The 17,625-nt window shown below is 59.5% G+C and overlaps 2 protein-coding genes across 7 annotated transcripts in view; both read left to right on the top strand.

The window, feature by feature from the left end:
• MGRN1 (mahogunin ring finger 1) overlaps nt 1–14,216 on the top strand; it is a 57,215-nt gene extending 42,999 nt beyond the window's left edge. Inside the window, exons 9-18 of one of the 4 annotated variants that reach the window (XM_066977883.1) lie at nt 2,708–2,776; nt 4,789–4,948; nt 7,179–7,288; nt 8,050–8,115; nt 10,017–10,240; nt 11,493–11,616; nt 12,129–12,174; nt 12,904–13,011; nt 13,727–13,774; nt 13,978–14,216. In XM_066977883.1, the coding sequence (XP_066833984.1) occupies nt 2,708–2,776; nt 4,789–4,948; nt 7,179–7,288; nt 8,050–8,115; nt 10,017–10,240; nt 11,493–11,616; nt 12,129–12,174; nt 12,904–13,011; nt 13,727–13,767 (948 nt within the window). In that variant the 3' untranslated portion in view covers nt 13,768–13,774; nt 13,978–14,216. The remainder of the gene's footprint in view (nt 1–2,707; nt 2,777–4,788; nt 4,949–7,178; nt 7,289–8,049; nt 8,116–10,016; nt 10,241–11,492; nt 11,617–12,128; nt 12,175–12,903; nt 13,012–13,726; nt 13,775–13,977) is intronic. The other 3 variants (XM_066977882.1, XM_066977885.1, XM_066977884.1) reach the window with 3 other exon arrangements.
• A 399-nt stretch (nt 14,217–14,615) lies between these two features.
• On the top strand, nt 14,616–17,334 carry NUDT16L1 (nudix hydrolase 16 like 1). 3 transcript variants are annotated; one of them, XM_048064634.2, is made up of 4 exons: nt 14,617–14,879; nt 15,145–15,220; nt 15,299–15,405; nt 16,283–17,334. In XM_048064634.2, the coding sequence occupies exons 1-4, from the start codon at nt 14,652–14,654 to the stop codon at nt 16,745–16,747; spliced, it is 876 nt and encodes a 291-aa protein (XP_047920591.2). In that variant the 5' UTR covers nt 14,617–14,651; the 3' UTR covers nt 16,748–17,334. The 3 variants fall into 3 exon arrangements, with proteins under 3 accessions (XP_066833987.1, XP_047920591.2, XP_047920585.2); XM_048064628.2 differs by having other exon boundaries at nt 14,618–14,879; nt 15,145–15,405; XM_066977886.1 differs by lacking the exons at nt 15,145–15,220; nt 15,299–15,405 and having other exon boundaries at nt 14,616–14,879.
• Nucleotides 17,335–17,625: the final 291 nt, after the last annotated feature.

The following is a 17,625-nucleotide window of genomic DNA, read 5'->3' as shown; positions in this document are numbered from 1 at the left end:
ACACGTGTTGTTGACAGTCAGAGATGGTTCCAGAAAGGAGTCCACAGAGCATGCAGAGGCAGGTTTGTAGTGGGAACATTCAGAAGAGCCATGCTTCTGAAGGGAGAGCTTGTGTGCTCTGCTGGAAAAGGCCGCCTAGCTCTGTGGAGCAGAGCAGCGTGATGCCAGCCGTACCTTTCTCACATTTTCTTCTGCTCAGAGACAAACACTGCATTCATGAGCTGACGAAAAGCAGCTTGTTTATCTTGCCTTTTTCTTGCCTTTTTTTTTTTTTTAATGACAGTAGTTACATGTCTGTGAGCTCTCTGAATCGGTGATGGATTATCGTGCACACTAATGCCCCGTGTGCTCCGTTCTCCATTTAGCACTCCGGACTTCCCAAATGGAGGACTGTCGTGCTGGAAGTGCTCTCTAGGGAAGTTCCCACCCTACCACAATATGGTTAGCTGACTCCTGCAGTGAAACAGTGTGTGCTTGTCTGTCTTTACTGGCAGAGCATGTATCCTTCCCACTCAGTGTTTGGTTGTGGGTACTTTTTTTTTTTTCCTTGGCAGTTTGTAAAATTTAATGCTTATATGTTCTCTCTTATGGCTTTTAAAATAGAAGCAAGCTCTTGCTAGAAGAACACACAGTACCACTGAAACTAGTGTAGCATCTGAACCCATAAGAGCACAGAGCAGCAGTCTGGAGTATATGTTGGGAGTAATCCATCTGTATAACATTGTAAACGCTTCCCCATCACTGCTTTTCTTTTGCCTTCCCCTCCTTGCCATTGCCAGGATTCCCAGGTGCCTTGTGCATGCATTGATCTCTAAAGCTCTTTGGGAGCAGGAAGCAGCAGCTAATGAGCTTGGCTGCTTTGATCTCTCAGCCAAGATCAGTTATAATGTATGTACCAACCTGTTTTTAAAAAAAAAAAAAAAAAAAAAACAGGATTGAATACAAACAGATGGAATAGCAGAAAAACACGACCTGGATTTGGCCAGTGGCTCCCGTGTGCATCAGCTGAGGCTGTATATAGCAACAAGAAGCCTTTGGAAGGATGATGTGGTGCAGGATGCGTTGGAGAAGCGAGAAGGTGAAGGACTGCATTGTGCAATATCACCTACTCCTCCTTATTCACCCCTGTTTATTTTACTGCTTTAAAACCTATAGCTCTTACTACAGAGATCTCTGTTGCACTGCTCGTCCTTTTCTCACTGGGATGTGAGGTTCTCATGGGGTTTTTAGAGGCAAGCAGTAAAATGAATACAAAATCCTGCAGAGACTCGCCTCTCCCTTCCTGACATCTTTTGCTCTTTGGGCTGACCACTTCTGCACTCACTATCACTCATCATGATCCTCCGAGGAGCCAGGATGCTGTAAGAAGAATCTCTTTGAAATGTCGAGTTATAAAAGGACAGCTCCCACATAATTGTTCCCAAACTTCCTGGGTGAGTTGTGAGACACTGCAGAGGATTTTGCTCGGCAGCCCAACTGCTGACCTCATTGCCTTGAAATGCAGGCCTAGAACAGATTGTCTGTAAAAGCTGCACGCTGAGCTAAACAGGGAGACTCTGGAATTAGTTTGTTAAAGCTGCTGCATCCCAGCTCAGAGCATTTCGAAACCGGCAAGCAGGATGGATATAACTAGCTTCTGCCCCCGTCTTGGCACGTGGTGTGTTCTGCATCACGGGAAGCCCACTGCACAGCCATTGCTCTTCTGAGCACCTGGCTTGACAGAAAAGGGAGAGAGGGGCCGATTACACCTGGAAATGCCAAAAGCCCTGGGAGAATGGTGAGCCATTGAAACACGGCCGTCAAAGCCATTGAAACCCAGTGGCTTGGCTTCACTGCATGGTGTCAGCTGGACAGTTGCTGGAGCTGACGGGAAGGCATTTCCTTCCCTTATTCACTCGGTGTGTCAGCTGGGTACCTTGCAGCTGCTTCACCGTGCTAACCGTTGCTGGGTTTTGTGAGGAGGTGCACACCTTGCTCTGGGGAAGCTGTGCAGCAGCAAATCCTGTGAGACGTGGGGCTGTGAACAATTCCCACCTGTGCCTAGCACTGCTTTCTGCTGCCGCGCTCCAATTTAGAGATGCCGCCAAGGGCCTGGAGACGGCAATAAGTGACACTGCACTAACTTAGTGCTGTCCCTCAGATGCTTCCCCTGCTAAGGGAGATAGTTTGCCCGTCTTCAGGAGCTTGACCTTACGCTCGCAGGCAATGAAGAGGGCAGAGTAGTGCAGCCATTGATGTGCCGGTGATGAACTGTTGGCACAGCACCACAGTGGCGATCGTGCCTGGCCTCTCCTGAGCTTACAAAGGTGGGTGGAAATTCATCCTGGCTAAAGTTAAGCCGTGCTTCACAGAAAGAAGGGTCTGTGGAAGGCTGATTGCCTCTGGCTTATTTGAGCTTTGGGCATGTGTTCCCTCGTGATCTCTGAGACAAGCAGAGTGTGTGTGTTTGAGATGATCTTGACAGTGTTTGAAGTGGCCGGTTGGGCTCTCAGCTCAGACGAGACAGGCACCGCTTTGGAGCAGGGACAGACTCATTCTCCTGGCTATCCTTTGTGATGTTTGTTTCTGTGAACGTTTTCCAGCAGCTCTAGGGGAGCTGGTTGCTATGGGTGTGATGTGGACGTTTTGACTCAGGAAGGGAGGGAAGATGATCATTAAACAGCAGTGACAGAGTGGCTGGCACTCTAACTGGTGTCTTCTTCCCTAGGTTGACCGGGTGAGCTACCTGCTTCAGGAGATCTACGGCATCGAGAACAAAAACAACCAAGAGACCAAGGTAAAGGCGCTCAGAAGGCTCCTGCTCCCTGAGGGGCGGGTTTCCAGCCTGCTTTCAAGCTTACGTACGAGTTTTGGCAGGGCAATATGAAGATGCTTCCCAAAATGCCCACCGAGTCTGTGGCATTACTGCAGGCGCTGAGGAAGCCTAGGGATGGCAGGCGTCTTCACTGTTATAAGACCTGAACTATCAGTGGAGTCGTAGGCTCTTCAGGATATTCCCTGGGGTGGGCAATGCTGGGAAGAGGTGTTTCAGAGCCCAGAGGGGCAGTCCTGAGGCTGCTTTTGGTGCCCTGAGGCTGCTGGCCAGTCTAGGTGCTTCCCAGTTTCTGTTGCAGTGCAGGGAACTGAGCTGTGTAGGGCTTGCTTGCCCAGAGAGCAAGCTGGAGTCACCCACGGGAGGGAGTGCGGCATCATTAACGTCCAGGGATGCATACAAGATGCCTTAACCAGAAACACTGCCCATCTTGCTGCGTAGCCCCAGGCGGATTGTGTGACTGCTTCGTGCTTGCTTTAGCCTTATGTAGAGCTGCCCTTTGCTGCCACCTGGGCTGCAGAACATACCAAGCGCTGGCCTCAGACTGCTCTCGTGTCTGTTAGTGTGTGATTTGCAAACAAAGGAGAAGCCAGACTTCCTCTCCAAGTAACGTGGTGTCCTGCCCAAAGCGTACTGTGATCTCCATTTGCCTGTGCCAACAGGTCGCACCTGCAGAGGCAGGAGGGAGAAGATTTATTTTGCAGCAGATCGTTTTAAGAGGATTAAAAGCTTCTGTTTAGGTCTTGCAGGGTCATGGGACGAATCTCTTGATGCAGCCATCACACGTGTGGCTTATCAGACAGGCGGCTTGGGACCGTTTCTGTTCTTCCTGGTGTACTTAGTGAACCATATGACCAGGAAAACAAAAAGCCTCCCCTCCCCACCTCCCACAGAGATGAGGAGTGCGTGTGATGGGACAGGCAGGCGTGCAGCCTTTTGCTGGCAGCCAGAAGGGCAGGTGTGGATGTGGCAGCGGCAGATGCTGTTTATGGCTGTTTAAGGCTGCCCGTGGTGTGGCACGCGTTAGCCCTGGAGCACCAAAGGGGCCTCGTGAAGTGGTTCTGATGGGAACAGGTAAAAGTAGAGGGGGACCTATGCTGGATTACCAGTTTGTTGGGCCCTGGTGAAACTTTTGTGGCATTGGTAGGGAGACTGGGGGATCTCAGGTGTCAGTGCTGAGCCCTAGTGGTAGGAGGGTGTGCTTCTCCTCCCAGAAGTAGCTCGCTGAGTGACTCTGATCCAAGTCATAGGGCTCTGAGTGATGGAAAAAGTAGCACGATGCAGGTTCACATTGAATGGGTTCACCATGACCTTTTCGCCAGGTTAGCTGTGAGCAGGTGAGCACCCCAGGCTGGTTCTCCTACAGCTACATCGAAGCTTGTGCCAGCACCAGGGACTGGGAAAGGTGGCAGGAGGGCCGTTCACTCGGTCAGAGGAGCTGTGGAACCTGCGCCAGGCACGGCTGGGGTGCTTCCTCCTGTCCAGACCTGGGACAGCCTGACCTGCTGCACTCAGCAGCCCCTCCTGGGAACCTGCTCTCCGTAGATGTGGGGCAGAAAGGCTCTGCTGCCAGGAGCCTGCTCTGTGCAGACCCTTGGGTGTTACCAGGCTGGCGGCAGGCAGGAGCTTGTTCTTGGTCCCCCTCAGCCGAGGGGGTCCCTACCGCAAAGGGGCTCCCCGCTGCTCTCAGCATGGCTCTGGGAAGAGACAGCTATCCCGTGAATTGGCAGCGCAGTGCCCTGCTCCCTGGCCGTCAGTGAGCTCGGAGCAGAGCCCTGAGAGGAAGGGGTGTCCGCAGCAGGGCTGTGTGGGCTGGCACTTGTTCTCCTGGAGAACCGCCTGCTGAGAGCTGAAGAAAGAGGATGCCAGCGCTCTCACGGAGTTTTGGGTGGGAAATGTCCCCAGGCTCCGCAGTCCCTTGGCAGTTCAGCATGGCCCTTTCCGTTCACATGCCAAAGTCTTTCCTCTTATTGCAGCCTTCAGATGACGAGAACAGTGACAACAGCAACGAGTGTGTGGTTTGCCTGTCGGACCTCCGCGACACTCTCATTCTGCCCTGCAGACACCTCTGTCTGTGCAATTCCTGCGCTGACACCCTGCGCTACCAGGCCAACAACTGCCCCATCTGCAGGCTGCGTGAGTATGTGCCCAGGAAACAAGGGCCTCTTTCTGCCTTCCTCGCTTCCTGTTAGGTCAGTGTGGGCTGTGAGGACGAGTATGTGTTCATTTACCCTATCCCAAGGCTCAGCACGAAACGTGCTGCTGCTCAGACTGACATCTGGAGGTTCCTGGCACCTCCAGTTGAATAGGGAGGGAGGAAACGGGAGAATAGCCCTTCGTCCAGTGCCTCCCTGGGCGTCTGCCCTCTTCTCTCCCTCTCTTCTGAAGGTGCAGGTGCTCTGAGCAGCGCCAGGTAGGTGGTGCTTGTGTTTTGGTGAGGGAGGTGGAAAATCTCCCAAAGGAGGGAACGTAGAATTTTATCCTGAGTGTATCTGGCCTAGACAGCATCCAGTCCCCCTGGAGGGCTCTCCAAGTACTTTGCATGATTTTTTTTTTTTCCCCTCTGACTACCTTATGTAATCTTCACCACAGAGGCAGAGACGAGAGCACAGTCAGTTGGGAGTCGTTTGCTTTGTCCGCACCTGCTAAGCGAGGTGTCTGGCAGCACTGGCTCTGGTGCAGCTGAAACTGCAGCACTGGCTTGGTGCCATCCCGCTGCTGTTAACACGACTCCCTCGAGTTTTCTCTTAAAACAGACAAAACCCACGTTGCTCTGCGTGGTGCTTCCCTGGCCCTGGGTTAGTCACCCACGGGGTTGGGGTCTCCAGTTCCCAAGGCGGATCTGAAAGTGGAGGTGGGCCAGCGTGCGGCTGCAGCGCTCCTCGCCGTCTGGAGCGAGCTGGTGCGCTGCTGGTAGGTCTCGCTGACCGCAGGGAGCGAGGTGATCCTCCCTGCTGGGGCCAGCCACGGCAGGAGGGGAAGGTGGTACAGAGCAGTGGCTGAAAGCAAAGCCGCTGGAAATCTCAAAGCGCTTCTGTGTGTTAGATGCACCCGTCTCCAGACCTCTCCTCTTACTCTGCGTGCTCCTGCTTTTCCCTTTTGCTTGGGGGTCAGCCCGGTGGTTCCGCCTGCTTGCCGTGTGGGGGCCAGCAGGGCGGGTACTGAGTGCACAGCCCCGATTTTCTTCCCGCTCGAGGCTCTCAGGAGAGCTGGGAGGTTCTGCTTCAACCTGCATTGCTCAGCTCCCCAAAGATGGAAAAAGAAGAATATCCATTCTGACACTCAGGCAGCACTTGCTAAATTCCATATCTTTTCACAAAGGCACAGAGACACAGGAGCCTTGAGAAAATGCCCGTGTCTTGGCTGGAATAGGTAGCTCATGCATTTTACCCTGCACTTCGTCTCTGAGGTATTTCATTGTTCCTTACTGAAACTTCTTAGGGAAAGAAAAAAAGAGCCTCAGACAGATGTTTGGCCTGAGAAATTAAGTCTAAACAGTGCAAACTTGGCAAAGATGCAGTAACTGAAAGCAAGATCTTATCAGAGGAAGTGCCAAACAGCCGTGACTATAAGTAGCACAACTTAAAACATGGAACAGCATTATCTCATCTGTATTCTGGGATGGGTTAGGTTGTATTTGTTTGAAAAGCATCCCTGTGTTGGACTTCCTGGGAATCTGCATCTGGGGAGCGCAGATGCAGCAAGGATAGATTTGCACCTCTGTCCTCTGGCTTGAGGCCGATCTTGCGAGCGGCTGGGTGCAGCAAGGAACGGGAAAATGCCTGGGCTTTTCCTTATGCACAAGCAAGTCCTCACAGCTGCATCAGAACAGATGGCTGGCTCCTTCCTACACCTTTGGCACAGAGGAACTAGCAATATTAAAGATCTGCAGATAGAAAATCTGCAGGGCAGGGAGTGGAGATCAAAGCTGTTGTGGTGGGAGGGCCAAGGGATTACTGTGCTGGAGACAGGATTTTAGCCATCACCCTCTCGCTGTTGCAGAGTCTCTCACCAGCAGAGCACTGGCCAGCGAGCAGCTGGTAGCAGGCCTGATGCTGAGGGGACGTTCAGGGCCAGCTGGGCCCCATGGCTGAGACTCGTGGGGTCTGAATGAACCCAGAGTGGTTTTACATGAGGTCCCCCCCATTCTTTAGCTTGCGGCGTGTTGCCTGAGGCTGAGCGCGGTCTTTCTTACCGTGCCGTACAGTATTGGGTGCGACTGTCCAGCAGCCAGACCACAGTGCTTGGCTTTGGCGTGGTCCCTGCTCCCTGCTCCCCGCCAGCACAGGCGGCTCTCCCGCTGACGAGGAGCTGCGGCGTGCAGCTGGTGTGGCCGCGCGTTCACCTGCCTGCTCTTCTCTCCCAGCCTTCCGTGCCCTGCTGCAGATCCGAGCTGTGAGGAAAAAGCCAGGGGCTCTGTCACCGGTGTCGTTCAGCCCTGTCCTGGCGCAGAGCGTTGACCATGACGAGCACTCCGTAAGTAACCCCCTGCCCAGTATGCAAAACCTGGGTGCTGGTCTCAGCCTGGGCAGGCAGCGTGCGCGTGCATAGGTTGCTTGGCCTGCTGGCCCTTCTGGAGAGCTGGGACCTTCCCTTCCTGGGTCAGTTATATGAAGGTACAGAAATGTGGCAGACTCAAGACACCTGGCTGGGCAAATGGGGATGACAGTTTGACTTGCACGCACACCTGCGTGGCAACACATTCTGATGAAGTCCCTTGGCACTGGGATTCCCAGCGCGGTAACAGAAAGGCTTCTCTGTGCCAGCCTCCCTCAGTGATCGGGGTCTGGCAAGCAGCTGAGCAAGCACGGGATGGAAAATGCAGTGCTGCTGGCCTCAGGGCCAAGTCACACGTCTCTGGGGCGCTGAGGGCAGAAGCTCATTGCCTGAGCAGTGCTATTGCACAGCTGGCTCTGTCGAGACACGAGCTTGGAGTGAGGAGAGGGAGATCTGCCACTAGATCATCCTACAGTCCTTAAGGGGAACAGAAGGGGATTGTCACAGAAGCAGCCAAGTTTTATCCATCTGTCCTCTTCAGCACTGGAGTCCTGCTGCCTAAAACCAGGGCTAAGAGATAGGGCAGGGGGAGAAACCATAAGGGTTGTTGTAAAGAAGAGCGTGGTGTTTAGCTAGAGGAAGGTGGGTGCTGTCACCTGGAGCGAGGTGAGGAAATACTGGGTGTCTGTGTTACTAACCTCAAGAAAAAAATACTTCAAAACATGGTTTTCTCTTGGCAGTGTCTCTTTAAACCCCTTAAAGTGAACACTGTCTCCCTGCCCAGCAGGAAACCTAGAAGGGAAACAGTAAGTGGACTTGGTTGTATTTGTCTCCTATGGTGATTATTTGCCAGCAGTGTCACTAGCACGTGAAAGTGTTACACACACGAGGGCTTGCTAACACGCTGGGTTTGACTTGTGCCCGTGCACAGGCTGCAACACTCGAGTCCTGTCTCCGTGTTAGCGATGAGATGCTCACACCCTGCACAGACGATCACTAACCTCCCTGGCTTGCGTGCAGAGGAATAAACAAGACAGGAGCAGCTCACCAGAGGGATCTGATGCTGACTCTAAGGGGCTGCCTCACACTCCAGAGCCTGGCTGCAGAAGGCATTTTCGTAGCTTCGTAGGGCTGTAGGCAAGCTGCTGTCCCCTTGCCTCATACAAAAGCTCCCTCTCACGTGTCTCATCCCTTGGCAGCTTGGTGTGGGCACTTCTCACTGTGGTTTCTAGCCTGGTGCTGGGATGTAGAGGTAGACAAATAGGCACAGCTGGACTTGGTTTCGCATCAGGAGCGCTGGCTGCTGTGGGCTGTTTGGCTTTTACAGAAACAAGAAGGATAAAGCTTGTTTTGTTGAGAACTCTCCAAGCTGGCGTGAGAGTTTGTATACAGAATGTCGTGCTGGGGACAGCATAAATAGCAATTATGGGGAACTGGGAGCCCAGAAGTGGAAAGATGAGGGAGGCCCCTGCACCAGGCAGGGTCTGTTTGTCCCCTCTTTGTGTACTCCCACTGAATGCAGCCAGTTGTCAATAGTATTAAGGAGGCTGCAGTCTTCCTCAGGCTGGCCTGGATGCTCAGACTGAGGAGGAATGTGGCTTGTGAGATCTGGGAAAAACCTAAGGCTTGGTCCAGATGATGGGGCTATGGCAAATTTGGAGTGGCCCTGGCTCTGTGCGGGCCTCAGCCAGCGGCCAGTACTCCTGCTGGAGCGATGGGGTCTAGGGTGGTGTGGTGGAAAGCGGCACAGGAGAGAGAACAGAGCAATGTCTCTCTGGACTGCTTGAAAGCTCAGTAGTTTCAGCCCGGGTGTTGTAGTCAGTGGCTGAGAGATTGTCCTCCAGCCTCTGAGCTGTGCCACATGGCCTGAGCTTTTGCTGATGTGAACCAAAGCGAGCAGCCTTTGAACCCTCAGACCTTGGTCTACACAGGCAGAAGAAAGCATCCCAAACTTGAGCCAGGGGGTTTTGCCTCCCCCATCTCTCTGTGTACAAAATAGCACCTGTGAGCTGCTGTCTGGAAGTGAAATGCCTGTGGGGCTGGCTCTTGAACCTGCGTCCTGCAGGTGGCAGCAACTCTGAACTTACTCCTTGTTCAGCTGATTTGGTTTCTCACAATCCCCAGCTGTGGTCTTGGGCACAAGCTCATAAATATCCCAGGGTTATTTTTTGGGGGATATAGGTTGATGCATGGCCCCAGCTGCCAATCATTCTCTCCTTCCCCATCAGATCTGGCTCCTTCTGTGACCACAGGTGAGTCAGTTGAGCTATCAGCTCACCCCCAAACTAGTGGCTGTGTTGGAACAGGTTGCTGAGGAGGGTCACCCACAGCCATGCTGTCAGGAGATCCAGCGCAGAAGCTACAGGAGCTCATGGCCAGGCAGTTCAGAGTTCAGCAGCATCACGCCAGCTTTGGTACAGCCCAGAACCACGTCCCTGAGGACGCAGGGACGGAACAGATTAAATTAATCTAAGCCTGGACTGCTGCAGTCTTGCCTCTTCGTTTGCGGTGGGCTGGGCTGCCCGCGGCCTGCTGGGTGGTGGCATGAACTCCATTTACCTGAGTCCGCAGGGCCGTAACGACGATAAGGATTTGGGGAGTTCCACTGACGGGCTGTGCAGTGCTGGGTTGCAGCTGGGCCTCCCCTTGGGGGGGTCTCCAGCCTGGTGAGGGTTTCTTAACGTGCCCCTCTCTTTCTCACCCGCAGAGCTCTGACAACATCCCTCCGGGCTACGAGCCCATTTCCTTGCTGGAAGCTCTGAACGGCCTTCGCTCTGTTTCCCCCTCCATCCCGTCAGCTCCTCTGTATGAAGAAATCAACTACTCTGGCGTGGTGGATGGCATGCCCCCTGCGAGCCGGCCGCTTGTTGGGATGGACAGAGCCATGGAGAGCAGCCACCAAAAGGGCAAGCGGAGCAAGTCTCCAGATAGGTCAGCATGGGGACAGAGGGGTCCACTCTTCTTGCAAGCCCCGACAGCTTGTGGCCACGCGTACTGGGAGCTGAGAGAGGGCTCTGGCACTGGCTGGTCCTATTGCTGGTGGCACTGCTACCTTGCAATGTCAGGAGGCCAGCAGGTGCTCACGGCAGTGAGAGAATTGGGGCACCATCTCTGTGCTCAGCCTAAAGTCACCAGCTCGTGTCCCCTAAGGGTTGGCTTGGAGATGTCTTCCTTTCTAACGCAGTTTTTCCCTCAACTTGTGTTTGACATCGAAACCTTGCTGGATTTCAGCTTTCCATGGAGTTCCCCAGGACCAAAAGAATGGGGGGAGAAGTGCCCTGAATTTCAGAGGACAAAATGCTGAGTTGGGATCCTTCAGTTGTTGTCTGAGGCCTCCTCTGGTGGCTTTGTGGTGGAGGATGTAGGTGTGGATCCTGCGGAGTGTCCCTTGCAGGGCCGTACAGAAAGCTGAGTCAAGTGGGGTCAGGCTGTGTTTGTTGTGGCGCTCCTCGCTGCGCTCCAGCTGCTCGCTGCTTTTTGCCACCTTCTCATCACCAGCAGGTCACTGCCTGCTGAGAAGCCCGCCCCAGGGCTTGGCAGGACCCCAGGGGGCTGAAGTTTGCAGCCTCGTCCTGACTAGGGGGAAAGGGAGGTAAGGACGTGATCCTCACAAATTGTCATGAGGAGAAGGAAAAGAGGCTGGAAGAAAGGAACCACGACTGCCTCCGTGTCACTTTGCTAGGACCTGGAGTCAGAGCTGTTCTGGAAGTGCTGTCGTACGTCCCGTGCTGCACAAGGAGGCGGCTGGGCACGGTTTTGAAGTGAGGCCCGTGTCTGCTCTGTGATTTTCCATTCCAAATTTTCCCCTAGGAAGGGAGCCCCGTAGTGGAGCTGCAGCCCTGAAGGCGTGGGGCAGCGGTGGCCCTGGGCCCCTTGCCTTCCGCGAGAAGGCAGGATCTGTGCTAGCTGCGCTGTTACCCTAGCGGAGCTCTGCACCGCGCGGGTCTGTCCTGGGAGCGCTGCTGTTCTTCTCTGCTGGTCGTAGCTGATTTTGAGAGCCGTGGTGAGCTGAGCTCAACAGCTTGAGCTCCTGCTCCTGCGTTGCCTTACTGCTGGTGGGGGGTGTGCTGGGCAGGGGATGGGGCAGGGGTGGGGACCGCTTGAGCCGTCACCCCCGAACCTGCCAGGAGCACGGTGCTGGCAGCGCTGTGGCTCCTTGCAAGCGGCGTTTCTCTTGCTGCAGCACGCTGCGGTCTCCCTCGTCCCCGATCCACGAGGAGGATGAAGAGAAGCTCTCCGAGGACTCGGACTCACAGCCGGCGCTGGGCGGGGGCGAGCTGGTCCTGAGGGAGACCAGCTCCCCAGAAGTAAGTCTGAGCTCTTCTGGGAGCTGCTCTGAGCCAGAGCTGGCCCGTGGGGCTTCTGGGACACGAGGCGCCTCCTGAAGGGGCATCACTTCCTCAGTGACAGGGTAAAAGACAGGGGCATGAGCACGAGTAGCCCAGAGCCAACAGTCTGAGCCGCTTCCATTTACCTACAGGGCTCCCTGTGTAAGGACATAGCCTGTCCTAACGTGTCCTGGGAACCGGGAGGTGGGAGAGCCCCACTCGGCTGCAGACAGCGCGTGTTGGGGCTGACACTGGCCCAGCACCATCCTTGAGGAGCCCACCGGTGTTTAGGGCAGGGCTGGAAGCTGGGCTTTGTTCTTCCAGCATCCACGGGGCTCTTCTGCTGCCATTGTAAAGCCGCCCATGGTGCTGCTGCGCCCCTTGCTCCTCCCTGACATAAGTCCCTGGCCTCGAGTACAGCCCTGCAGAAAGCGAGAGGAGGAGACAAGTGCAGCGAAGGCCGAAGTAACCTGTGCTGTTCCTTCTTACAGAGCGTGGCAGGGGAGGAGATCGAGGAGGCCTTGTCCCTGCAGCAGGGTGAGTGTACACTCGGCCCTGGGGGCCATCAGGCCTTGTTTTGGTGTGAAGGGGACAGCTAGGTGCTGGACATACAAGTACAGAACCATCTGGCTCCTGAAATCCATCGCTCTGAGCTGCTGTTTCACCAGAGACAGCCAGCAGGGCTTCTCCTGGGAAGGGGGGGAGAAACGTCAACAGCTCTCCCCAGGTTATTTGCCAAGCATCTCTTCTTGCTCTAAGTTCTGCACGAGTAGCTGTGTTCGGTTCAGCAGAGCTGGGCTCCTCCGCTCCTCAGTGGCCCTGCTCCCGTGCTCAGGCCTTGCCCAGGGATGGGGTGGGAGAGCCTTTGGAGCTGACAGGCAAAACGGCAGATCCTGGAGCCTAGTAGGGGTTCACCCCAGCTTGAAAGCCTGCAGCTGATGCCTGACGCAGCTGCTGCCCACCCTGTTCAGTGCCACGTGTCATGCTGCACGGCAGGGGAGCAGTGCCCGGCTACGGACCCAGCTTCTCCCAGCACAGTGCTGGCTACAGCTGCTCGTGCCACGGGCTCACGCTGCTGAAGGGGAGGTGGCTGCACGCACTGCTGAGGTCCCGGTGAGGTCCGGGGTGCCTTTTGGGACATCAGCCTGCTTATGAAACACCGTGAGCTGGGCCAGTGTGCCCAGCTGTGCCAAGCCCCCTTCCTCACACGGAGGGCAGCCTGTTCTGGAGCCCGCACTGATGGGCAGCGCTCTTGGCTGGTTCCAGGTAGCTGCTCTCCCTCTGTCGAAGACGTCCTGCAGGATGGCGGCTGTGGCGAGCACAGGAGCCTGACGCAGCCCGAGACCGACCCTCCGGTAGATGTCTACCTGCCAGGTAACGGCCGCGCCGCTGGGGGTGTGGGGGTGCCGCAGACCGGGGTGCGCTGTGCTTGCAGCTCCGGGCACTGAGGTGCCCGTGGGGGGGCTGTGGACTCGGTACCCAACCCCCTGGCACCTTCCCAGCTGGGCCGGCGTGCTGCAGGCTCGCATCCTTTGGGGCCTGGGTGTGACGCCCAGGGGCCACAGGATCAGCGTGTGGGGTCCTGCTTCCTAGCAGCGTGCAGAGCTAGCTGCTGCCCGCGGGGGGCTAACTGACGCAGGGGTACCTCGCCCCCTTCTCTCTCTTCCTCCCTCACCCCTTTGTCTCTGTCCTTCCCCCTTTTCTCCTCTCCGGGCTGCAAGCTGCTCGCTGGCGCCGGGGGCCCGTTTTCACGACAGCGGCCTCCCGCGCCTCCGGGAGGGATGCTCCGCACCCAGCCACGACGAGTGCGGCGTGGGGTGAGCCCCAGGCGGCCGGGCCCTGAGCTCCCTGCGCCTGCTCCCGGCCCCTGGACGCCGCTGCCCTCAGCTCCAGGGAGGGGAGCCGGCCTGGCCGGCAGGCCCGGCCCTGTGCCGTGGGGCTGCCTGGGGGGGGGGAGGGCCGGGGGGAGCCGCGCCGGGCTGCGGAGCCGCCGTTGCAGCCCGCGTTCTCCCGGCCTCGCGGTCCGCGCCGGGCACCTCTCTAACGCCTGCTTCCCTCTGTCTGCCTTCCTCCCTCCTGGCCTGGGCAGCACTGGGTCCCGACTCCTGCTCTATCGGTATAGAGGAGTAAGCCGCCGGTACGTCCGCTCCTCCTCCTCGCACGGCGCCGCGGGGCGGGGCAGGACCCCCCCGGGCGGGCCGCCCCCCTGCCCCGGGCCCCCCCCCGGGGCTCCCCGCCGGGCTCCCGCTGCCCCCGGGGCGCCCCCCGGCCCCGTCCCCTGCCTGCCCCGGGCCGGGCCCGGCCCTGCCCCCGCTGACCTCCGCCCTTCTCCCCCCCCAGGCTCGTCCGACTTCGCCCAGGCGCTGCCCGGCCGCGGCCCCGCGCAGCCCCTCCTGCTGGAGCCGACGCGGCTGCACCTGGAGGACGAGCACAGCCGGCCCTGAGCGCCCCGCACCGGCACCGGCACCCGAACGCCCCGGGCCGGGGGGGGGGTTGGGTGGGGGGGGTTCCGTGGCGGCGCGGGCGGGGCCGGGAGCTGCCGGGCCCCGCGGCACGGAAATAAAAGGGCGGGCACCGGCCGCTGGCCTCGCTGCGGGCTGCGGGGGGCGGCGCGGGGCGGGGCTGCGGGAGGGGCGGGGCTTGGGGAGAGGCGGGGCTACGGGGAGGGGGCGGGGCTATGGGTGGTGGAGCCGGGGGGCGGGGCCCGGCTCAGGCGGAGGCCCCGCCCCCTTCTCCCGCCGTGCTCCTCGGCGGCCGCGCGCCCTCCCCCCCCGCCCCCCCGCCGCGATCCCATTGGGGCCCGGGAGGCCGTTCCCTAATATGGCGCGCGCCGCGGGCCGCGCCGCGCCTCCCCATTGGCCGCCCGCCGGCGGGCGGCGGGGGGCGGGCGCGGCGATTGGCGGGCGCTCGGCGGCGCCCGGCGGCCGTTGGTCAGGCCGGCGGCGGGCCCCGCCCCTCGGCGCCGCGGCGGCCGCGCGTGCGCGGTGCGCGGCGGCGGGGCGGGCGGCGAGGCGATGGCGGCCATGGGCGCGATGGCGGCCCTGGGGGCGCTGCCGGCGGGCGCGGGGGCGCTGCCGCCGCTGCCGACGCTGGGGGTGCCGGGCGTGCCCGAGCTGAAGCCGCTGACGCGCTACGAGGCGATGCGGCTGGGCCCGGGCTGGAGCCACTCGTGCCACGCCATGCTGTACGCGCCCAACCCGGGCATGCTGTTCGGCCGCATCCCGCTGCGCTACGCCGTGCTGGTGAGCGGCGGGCGGGGGGCGCCGGGCCGGGGGGCACCGGGATGGGGCACGGGGACACCGGGATGGGGCCGGGGGACACCGGGATGGGGCACGGGGACACCGGGATGGGGGAGCCGGGACGCGGGGCCGGGCCGGGCCCCCCGCAGGGCCCGGGGGCGCCGCTCGCGGTCGCGATGCGCCGGTGCCGGTAGGGCCGGGCCCCGAGGCCCCCCCCCAGCCCCGCCGGGGCCCGCCGGGCCCCCCTAACCGCGCGGCTCTGTTGCAGATGCAGATGCGGTTTGACGGACTGCTGGGCTTCCCCGGGGGGTTCGTGGATCGCCGTTACTGGTCCCTGGAGGACGGTCTGAACCGGGTGCTGGGCTTGGGTTTGGGCTGCGTGCGCCTGACGGAGGCTGACTATCTGTGCTCGCACCTGACAGAGGGGCCACATCGCGTGGTGGCACACTTCTACGCCAGGCAGCTGACCCTGGAGGAGCTGCACACCATCGAGATCAGCGCCGTGCACTCCCGAGACCACGGGCTGGAGGTGGGGCGCGCAGGGAGGGGCGTGCGGGGCCGGGGCACACAAAGCTCCCCGCAGGGCTGCCCTCTGCGGCAGCCGGAACGCCCCGCGCGTAGAGCTGCCGGCGGATGAGTGCCGTGCACCGCCGCCTGGCGCTGCGCTAGGAGGCCCGGCCGCTCGCCGGGTGGCGTGAGGGGCTCCGGCTCCTGCCGTCCCCGGCGGCTGCCCTCGTAGCAAGGAGCCCCGCTGAGCCGCTCGGCGCCAGGACCCAGGCGAGGCCCATCCCGCATCTGGCAGGCATCTCCCTCCCCCGGGCTGAGTGACCTGGACCGGAATCGCGGCCCTCGGTGCGGCGATGGGTCGCTCTACCCAGAGTCCTCCCCGGGTGGCACGAGGGCAGTGCAGGAAGCCAGCCTCCTCCTGGGTGGCGCCGTCACCCCGGGGTAGAGCGCAAGAGCGAGGGTCTCCCTGCGTGCCCGCCTGGCACGCGGCTGGTGTCAGCGGCCGTGGGAGCGGTGGCAGTAGGCCCCGGGTCGTGGCATGGTTGAGGAGGACGCGTGGGTGAGCAGTGGCATCCCCAGGCAGGGCAGAGCAGGGCGTGGACGGGACAGAAGGGCCTCCTGGAGCAGCCTGGGCAGCAGGATCCCCCCTGGGGGGCAAGAAGGGGAACGGGGCCAGGGCTGGGCAGCGTGGGCTGGGGGTGCGGGGAGAGGCAGCGCAGGGGCTCCAGCAGGGCTGGGCGCACGGGAGGGCAGGTGGTGGTGCTGGGGGATCTGCCACTGGGGCTGTGGGCTGGTGGGTCCTGGGGTGAGGGTGTGGGGCCATGGGGGGGTCCCGCTCGCTCCCGCAGCGAGCAGAAGGCACCGCGGCCTCTGCTGAAATGCGCTCCGTGCTGTTGCAGGTGATGGGCATGGTTCGTGTCCCCCTCTACACCCAGAAGGACCGCATGGGTGGGCTGCCAAACTTCCTGGGCAACTCCTTTGTTGGAACTGCCAAATTCCAGCTGCTCTTTGCCCTGAAGATCTTGAACATGGTGCCGGAGGAGAAGCTGGCCGAGGCGGTGGCAGCCACGCAGAAGCCGAAGAAGCCGGCGATTGACCATGCGGCAGCGGCAGCAGCTAAGGCAGCGAATGAGCTGGCGGGGCCTGCTAGAGCAGGCAACGAATTTCAAGATAGTGCCGAGAACCAGGCAGCTGCGCAGGCTGCGGCTGAGCTAGCGGAGCAGCCGGCGGCCGCGCCAGAGAGCCAGGCTGCGTTGGAGCAGCTGGCGGCTGTGCCTGTGGCCGAGGCCGTGGCGGCAGAGCAGCCGGTGCAGCCCAGGGCAGACGCTGCAGCAGAGCAGGCGGTGGCTGAGCCGATGGAGTGATGCTGCCTTGTTTGTGATTGATTAAAAGTGGGTGAGGAGACTAGAGACTTCCGTCTAACTTTCCAACCAGTCGCTGGCTGCAAATGCTGCCCACGTGATTCCACTGTCCAGCCAGGAGGGTTTGGATTTGTCTGAAGCAGGGGAAAGCTATGTATTTTTATGGCCATTAAACTCTAGCGAGCTTCCCAGATCAATCTGCACAGCCCCCTGCAGAGAGTTCATGTGCTTACGTGAAGGTGCTGAAGCCTTAGAATTATGCTTTGATTTCAGGGACACACTGCTGCATTCAGGTCCCAGTTTCATTTTTAAGGAACAAACCTTATTATTTTGAAATGCCCTTTGTTGACTTGGACATAGCTGTGTTTTGCAGTGGACACGGCTGAGGAACAAGGCTGCTGGCCGAGCACCTCTGCCAGTGGTGGGAGGGCTCCACTCGGCCAGCGGCAGCGACGCCGGGCTCCCGCTCGGAGTGCCAGTGTATGCAGCGACTTGCAGTGAATTCCCTCTGGGGCATGGGGACGTACTCATGTGGGTTTCTATCTGGAGATCTGTGGGAGCAGGAAAGTGGAATAAATGGCTTTGCTGAACGCTTCGCAGTCGGGACCGTTCTTGGCTGCCAGCGCAAAGCACCAGGGGGCTTCCGCACGGCCGCTCTGCTGCCCTCCCTGCAGGCGTCCTCGTGCCTGGGGAGCAGCCAGCAAAGCGCCTAAGTCGGGTGCCCGGGGGGGGCCTCGGCACATGGGGCCAGGACAGCTCGTGGGGCAAAGGGGCTGCAGGACTCGGGGCAGCGCAGGGGGCTGCAGCTCCGTTCAGCTTTTGCTGTTAGGTTACTCCAAAACGGGTCGTGCACCAGGCTGAAGCCAGCTGCCCCACTTGGG

This window comes from Anser cygnoides, chromosome 15 (assembly GCF_040182565.1).
Source record: "Anser cygnoides isolate HZ-2024a breed goose chromosome 15, Taihu_goose_T2T_genome, whole genome shotgun sequence".
NCBI classification, from domain to species: Eukaryota; Metazoa; Chordata; class Aves; order Anseriformes; family Anatidae; genus Anser; species Anser cygnoides.
This window is presented reverse-complemented; position numbering and strand designations above follow the sequence as displayed.

Coding starts and splice junctions, on each gene's coding strand:
- NUDT16L1 (XM_048064628.2), top strand. CDS start 14,652: ATGGCGGCCATGGGCGCGATGGCGGCCCTGGGGGCGCTGCCGGCGGGC. Junction 14,880..15,144: donor CGCTGCGCTACGCCGTGCTG/GTGAGCGGCGGG, acceptor GCTCTGTTGCAG/ATGCAGATGCGGTTTGACGG. Junction 15,406..16,282: donor CCCGAGACCACGGGCTGGAG/GTGGGGCGCGCA, acceptor GTGCTGTTGCAG/GTGATGGGCATGGTTCGTGT.